This window comes from Cherax quadricarinatus, chromosome 23 (assembly GCF_038502225.1).
Source record: "Cherax quadricarinatus isolate ZL_2023a chromosome 23, ASM3850222v1, whole genome shotgun sequence".
NCBI classification, from domain to species: Eukaryota; Metazoa; Arthropoda; class Malacostraca; order Decapoda; family Parastacidae; genus Cherax; species Cherax quadricarinatus.
In genome coordinates, this window is record NC_091314.1 from 17,069,228 (window position 1) to 17,076,727 (window position 7,500).

Below are 7,500 nucleotides of genomic sequence, written 5' to 3' on the forward strand. Positions count from 1 at the left end.
CTGGATGTCCTGGCTTTAAGTGAAACAAAGCTGAAGGGGGTGGGAGAGTTTCAGTGGAGAGGAATAAATGGGATTAGGTCAGGGGTTTCAAATAGAGTTAGAGCTAAAGAAGGAGTAGCAATAATGTTGAAGGATAAGCTATGGCAGGAAAAGAGGGACTATAAATGTATTAATTCAAGGATTATGTGGAGTAAAATAAAGATTGGATGTGAAAAGTGGGTTATAATAAGCGTGTATGCACCTGGAGAAGAGAGAAGTGTAGAGGAGAGAGAGAGATTTTGGGAAATGTTGAGTGAATGCGTGGGGAGTTTTGAATCAAGTGTGAGAGTAATGGTGGTTGGGGATTTTAATGCTAAAGTGGGTAAAAATGTTATGGAGGGAGTAGTAGGTAAATTTGGGGTGCCAGGGGTAAATGTAAATGGGGAGCCTTTAAATGAGCTATGTGTAGAAAGAAATTTGGTAATAAGTAATACATATTTTATGAAAAAGAGGATAAATAAATATACAAGGTATGATGTAGCACGTAATGAAAGTAGTTTATTAGATTATGTATTGGTGGATAAAAGGTTGATGGGTAGGCTCCAGGATGTACATGTTTATAGAGGGGCAACTGATATATCGGATCATTATTTAGTTGTAGCTACAGTTAGAGTAAGAGGTAGATGGGAAAAGAGGAAGGTGGCAACAACAAGTAAGAGGGAGGTGAAAGTGTATAAACTAAGGGAGGAGGAAGTTCGGGTGAGATATAAGCGACTATTGGCAGAAAGGTGGGCTAGTGCAAAGATGAGTAGTGGGGGGGTTGAAGAGGGTTGGAATAGTTTTAAAAATGCAGTATTAGAATGTGGGGCAGAAGTTTGTGGTTATAGGAGGGTGGGGGCAGGAGGAAAGAGGAGTGATTGGTGGAATGATGAAGTAAAGGGTGTGATAAAAGAGAAAAAGGTAGCTTATGAGAGGTTTTTACAAAGCAGAAGTGTTATAAGAAGAGCAGAGTATATGGAGAGTAAAAGAAAGGTAAAGAGAGTGGTGAGAGAGTGCAAAAGGAGAGCAGATGATAGAGTGGGAGAGGCACTGTCAAGAAATTTTAATGAAAATAAGAAAAAATTTTGGAGTGAGTTAAACAAGTTAAGAAAGCCTAGGGAAAATATGGATTTGTCAGTTAAAAACAGAGTAGGGGAGTTAGTAGATGGGGAGATGGAGGTATTGGGTAGATGGCGAGAATATTTTGAGGAACTTTTAAATGTTAAGGAAGAAACAGAGGCAGTAATTTCATGCACTGGTCAGGGAGGTATACCATCTTTTAGGAGTGAAGAAGAGCAGAATGTAAGTGTGGGGGAGGTACGTGAGGCATTACGTAAAATGAAAGGGGGTAAAGCAGCTGGAACTGATGGGATCATGACAGAAATGTTAAAAGCAGGGGGGGATATAGTGTTGGAGTGGTTGGTACTTTTGTTTAATAAATGTATGAAAGAGGGGAAGGTACCTAGGGATTGGCAGAGAGCATGTATAGTCCCTTTATATAAAGGGAAAGGGGACAAAAGAGACTGTAAAAATTATAGAGGAATAAGCTTACTGAGTATACCAGGAAAAGTGTACGGTAGGGTTATAATTGAAAGAATTAGAGGTAAGACAGAATGTAGGATTGCGGATGAGCAAGGAGGTTTTAGAGTGGGTAGGGGATGTGTAGATCAGGTGTTTACATTGAAGCATATATGTGAACAGTATTTAGATAAAGATAGGGAAGTTTTTATTGCATTTATGGATTTAGAAAAGGCATATGATAGAGTGGATAGAGGAGCAATGTGGCAGATGTTGCAAGTATATGGAATAGGTGGTAAGTTATTAAATGCTGTAAAGAGTTTTTATGAGGATAGTGAGGCTCAGGTTAGGGTGTGTAGAAGAGAGGGAGACTACTTCCCGGTAAAAGTAGGTCTTAGACAGGGATGTGTAATGTCACCATGGTTGTTTAATATATTTATAGATGGGGTTGTAAAGGAAGTAAATGCTAGGGTGTTTGGGAGAGGGGTGGGATTAAATTATGGGGAATCAAATTCAAAATGGGAATTGACACAGTTACTTTTTGCTGATGATACTGTGCTTATGGGAGATTCTAAAGAAAAATTGCAAAGGTTAGTGGATGAGTTTGGGAATGTGTGTAAAGGTAGAAAGTTGAAAGTGAACATAGAAAAGAGTAAGGTGATGAGGGTGTCAAATGATTTAGATAAAGAAAAATTGGATATCAAATTGGGGAGGAGGAGTATGGAAGAAGTGAATGTTTTCAGATACTTGGGAGTTGACGTGTCGGCGGATGGATTTATGAAGGATGAGGTTAATCATAGAATTGATGAGGGAAAAAAGGTGAGTGGTGCGTTGAGGTATATGTGGAGTCAAAAAACGTTATCTATGGAGGCAAAGAAGGGAATGTATGAAAGTATAGTAGTACCAACACTCTTATATGGGTGTGAAGCTTGGGTGGTAAATGCAGCAGCGAGGAGACGGTTGGAGGCAGTGGAGATGTCCTGTTTAAGGGCAATGTGTGGTGTAAATATTATGCAGAAAATTCGGAGTGTGGAAATTAGGAGAAGGTGTGGAGTTAATAAAAGTATTAGTCAGAGGGCAGAAGAGGGGTTGTTGAGGTGGTTTGGTCATTTAGAGAGAATGGATCACAGTAGAATGACATGGAAAGCATATAAATCTATAGGGGAAGGAAGGCGGGGTAGGGGTCGTCCTCGAAAGGGTTGGAGAGAGGGGGTAAAGGAGGTTTTGTGGGTAAGGGGCTTGGACTTCCAGCAAGCGTGCGTGAGCGTGTTAGATAGGAGTGAATGGAGACGAATGGTACTTGGGACCTGACGATCTGTTGGAGTGTGAGCAGGGTAATATTTAGTGAAGGGATTCAGGGAAACCGGTTATTTTCATATAGTCGGACTTGAGTCCTGGAAATGGGAAGTACAATGCCTGCACTTTAAAGGAGGGGTTTGGGATATTGGCAGTTTGGAGGGATATGTTGTGTATCTTTATATGTTTATGCTTCTAGACTGTTGTATTCTGAGCACCTCTGCAAAAACAGTGATAATGTGCGAGTGTGGTGAAAGTGTTGAATGATGATGAAAGTATTTTCTTTTTGGGGATTTTCTTTCTTTTTTGGGTCACCCTGCCTCGGTGGGAGACGGCCGACTTGTTGAAAAAAAAAAAAAAAAAAAAAAAAAAAAAAAAAAAAATATATATATATATATATATATATATATATATATATATATATATATATATATATATATATATATATATATATATACATATATACACATATGCAAGGAATTCGCAAGAGCAGGCGAAACATACACAAACACTGATCTCTGGCTGAAGGAGACTCGAACCCACGAATCTTGGAACAAAGCACGCAGCGCTCCACCAATCCACCCACACCAGACCAATACCCCGGAGTCCAGCCCGCGCCAGACCCTGATCCAAGGCAGCCAGCTTTCAGGGAGAAGGCCCACAGCTCCTCATCTCATCCCCCGCATGCATCAGCCCCACCAGACACATCAACAATGCAAGGAATTCGCAAGAGCAGGTGAAACATACACAAACACCGATCTCATGCTGAAGGAGACCCGAACCCACGAACCATGGAACAAGGCACGCAGCGCTCCACCAATCCACCCACACCGGACCAACACCCTGGAGTCCAGCCCACGCCAGACTCCGATCCAAAGCAGCCAGCTTTCAGGGAGAAGGCCCACAGCCCCCCATCTCACCCCCTGCATGCATCAGCCCCACCAGAGATACCAACAATGCAAGGAAGTCGCAAGAGCAGGCGAAATACACACAAACACCAATCTCTGGCTGAAGAAGACTTGAACCCACGAACCCCGGAACAAGGTATGCAGCGCTTCACCAATCCACCCACACTGGACCAACACCCCGGAGTCCAGCCCACGCCAGACCCTGATCCAAGGCAGCCAGCTTTCAGGGAGAAGGCCCACAGCTTTTCATCTCATCCCAGCAGGCGAAATATACAGAGTGTGGGTAGATTGGTAAAGCAATGCGTACTTTGTTCCAAGGTTCGTAGGTTCGAGTCTCCTTCAGCCAGAGATCAGTGTTCGTGTATATTTCGCCGCTCTTGCAAATTCCTTGCATTGTTAATATCTCTAGTAAGGCTGATGCATGCAGGGGATGAGATGAAAAGCTGTAAGCCTTCTCCCTGAAAGCTGGCTGCCTTGGATCAAAGTCTAGCGCAAGCTGGACTCCAAGGTATTGGTCCAGTGTGGGTAGATTGGTAAAACACTGCGTACCTTTTTCCAAGGTTTGTAGGATCGAGTCTCCTTCAGCCAGAGATCAGTGTTTGTGTATACATGTATGTATGTATGTATGTATGTATATATATATATATATATATATATATATATATATATATATATATATATATATATATATATATATATATATATATATATATATATATATATATATACAGTGGACCCCCGGTTAACGAACTTTTTTCATTCCAGTAGTATGTTCAGGTGCCAGTACTGACCGAATTTTTTCCCATAAGGAATATTGTGAAGTAGATTAGTCCATTTCAGACCCCCAAACATACACGTACAAACGCACTTACATAAATACACTTACATAATTGGTCGCATTTGGAGGTGATCGTTAAGCGGGGGTCCACTGTATATATATATATATATATATATATATATATATATATATATATATATATATATATATATCTCCATATATATATCTCCATATATATCTCCAATACACCTATCTCCAATACACCAGGGAGGAAGGAGGGGCAGCTGCCAGCTTTAGGGAGTCCCAAAAGTCTAGAAAATATGGAGAACTTGCCCATCATTATATGTTTGTTCCCATAGGCTCAGAGACCCTTGGCTCATGGGGAAAGAGTGCATCTAATTTCCTTAAGGAGCTGGGAAAAAGACTCATCAGGGTAACTAGGGATCCCAGGGCAGCTAGTTTTCTGTTCCAGCGGCTCAGTGCGGCTGTTCAAAGGGGTAATGCATGCTGCATTTTGGGCACACGCCCCAGCTCTGAGGAGCTGGATGAGATTTTCGCCTTATAATCGGTGATACACACGTAACAACATGTACCGTATATGCCACCTTTATATCAACAATGTATCTCTTAAATCTTCTGTGCCATATTATGTAATAAAATATTCCTATTGGTAAAAAAAAAATAGTTTAAAAGATGGGGTGGTAGGGGAAGTGGAATATTCAAATGGCTTCAGGAAGAAATCCAAATATTTTTCCTTGAAGCCTTTTTATCCACTTCTCCGAGGCTATGGGTCCCACAATTTACACCAGAGGTGGACCCCATGCTATTATAAAATATATATATATATATATATATATATATACATATATATATATATATATATATATATATATATATATACAGTGGACCCCCGCATACCGTCGGCATCACATAACGTTTAATCCGCATACCGCTCGCTTTTATCGCAAAAATTTTGCCTCGCATACCGCTCAAAAACCCGCTCACCGCTGTTCGTCCGAGACGCGTCCAATGTGCGCCCTTAGCCAGCCTCACATGTGCCGCTGGTGGCATTGTTTACCAGCCAGCCTCCGCGGTAACATCCAAGCATACAATCGGAACATTTCGTATTATTAGTGTTTTTGGTGATTTTATCTGCAAAATAAGTGACCATGGGCCCCAAGAAAGCTTCTAGTGCCAACCCTACAGCAATAAAGGTGAGAATTACTATAGAGATGAAGAAAGAGATCATTGATAAGTATGAAAGTGGAGTGCGTGTCGCCGACCTGGCCAGGTTGTACAAGAAACCCAAATCAACCATCGCTACTATTGTGGGCAACAGAAAGGCAATCAAGGAAGCTGTTCTTGCCAAAGGTTTAACTGTGTTTTCGAAACAGAGATCGCAAGTGATGGAAGATGTTGAGAGACTCTTATTGGTGTGGATAAATGAAAAACAGCTAGCAGGAGATAGCGTCTCTCAAGCGATCATAAGCGAAAAGGCTAGGAAGTTGCATGAGGAGTTAATTAAAAAAATGCCTGCAACTAGTGATGATGTGAGTGAATTTAAGGGCAGCAAAGGTTGGTTTGAGAGATTTAAGAAGCGTAGTGGCATACATAGTGTGATAAGGCATGGTGAGGCTGCCAGTTCGGACCACAAAGCAGCTGAAAAATATGTGCAGGAATTCAAGGAGTACATAGACAGTGAAGGACTGAAACCTGAACAAGTGTTTAATTGTGATGAAACAGGCCTGTTTTGGAAGAAAATGCCAAGCAGGACCTACATTACTCAGGAGGAAAAGGCACTCCCAGGACATAAGCCTATGAAAGACAGGCTTACTTTGTTGATGTGTTCCAATGCTACTGGTGATTGCAAAGTGAAGCCTTTATTAGTGTATCACTCTGAAATTCCCAGACCGTTCAGGCAAAAGAATGTCCTCAAGGAGAATTTGTGTGTGCTGTGGAGGGCAAACAGTAAGGCATGGGTTACTAGGGACTTTTTCTATGACTGGTTACACCATGCATTTGCCCCCAATGTGAAAGATTACCTAACTGAAAAGAAATTAGAACTTAAGTGCCTCCTGGTGTTAGACAATGCCCCTGGTCATCCTACAGACGTGGCAGAGCGACTTTATGGGGACATGAAATTCATTAAGGTGAAGTTTTTGCCTCCTAATACCACTCCTCTCCTGCAGCCCATGGACCAGCAGGTTATTGCAAACTTCAAAAAACTGTACACAAAAGCTCTGTTTGAAAGGTGCTTTGTAGTGACCTCAGAAACTCAACTGACTCTAAAAGAGTTTTGGAGAGATCACTTTAATATCCTCAATTGTGTAAACCTTATAGGTAAGGCTTGGGAGGGAGTGACTAAGAGAACCTTGAACTCTGCTTGGAAGAAACTGTGGCCAGAATGTGTAGACCAAAGGGATTTTGAAGGGTTTCAGGCTAACCCTGAGAATCCTATGCCAGTTGAGGAATCCATTATGGCATTGGGAAAGTCCTTGGGGTTGGAGGTTAGTGGGAATGATGTGGAAGAGTTGGTGGAGGAGGACAATGAAGAACTAACCACTGATGAGCTGATAGATCAACTTCAACAGCAAGAGGCCAGACCTGAGGAAACTGGTTCGAAGGAGGGGAGAGAGAAATTGAAGAAATTGCCTACTACAAAGATTAAGGAAATCTGTGCAAAGTGGCTTGAAGTGCAAACCTTCATGGATGAAAATCACCCTCACACAGCTATTGCAAGCCGTGCTGGTGACTATTACACTGACAATGTTGTGAAACACTTTAGGGAGGTCATAAAGGAACGAGAGGTACAGGCCACTATGGACAGATAAGTTGTGCGAAAGAAGTCCAGTGACTCTGAAGCTGGTCCTAGTGGCATTAAAAGAAGAAGGGAAGTAACCCCAGAAAAGGACTCGACACCTCAAGTCTTAATGGAAGGGGATTCCCCTTCTAAACAATAACACTCTCTCCCCTCCTCCCATC

The 7,500-nt window shown here is 41.8% G+C and overlaps 1 protein-coding gene across 1 annotated transcript in view; it reads left to right on the forward strand.

Annotated features, from left to right (window-relative positions):
• Positions 1–3,623: 3,623 nt before the first annotated feature.
• Positions 3,624–7,500, forward strand: part of LOC128685571 (angiopoietin-related protein 2) — a 107,657-nt gene continuing 103,780 nt past the window's right edge. Inside the window, exon 1 of the mRNA XM_070088114.1 lies at positions 3,624–3,974. Within this exon, the coding sequence (XP_069944215.1) occupies positions 3,624–3,974 (351 nt within the window). The remainder of the gene's footprint in view (positions 3,975–7,500) is intronic.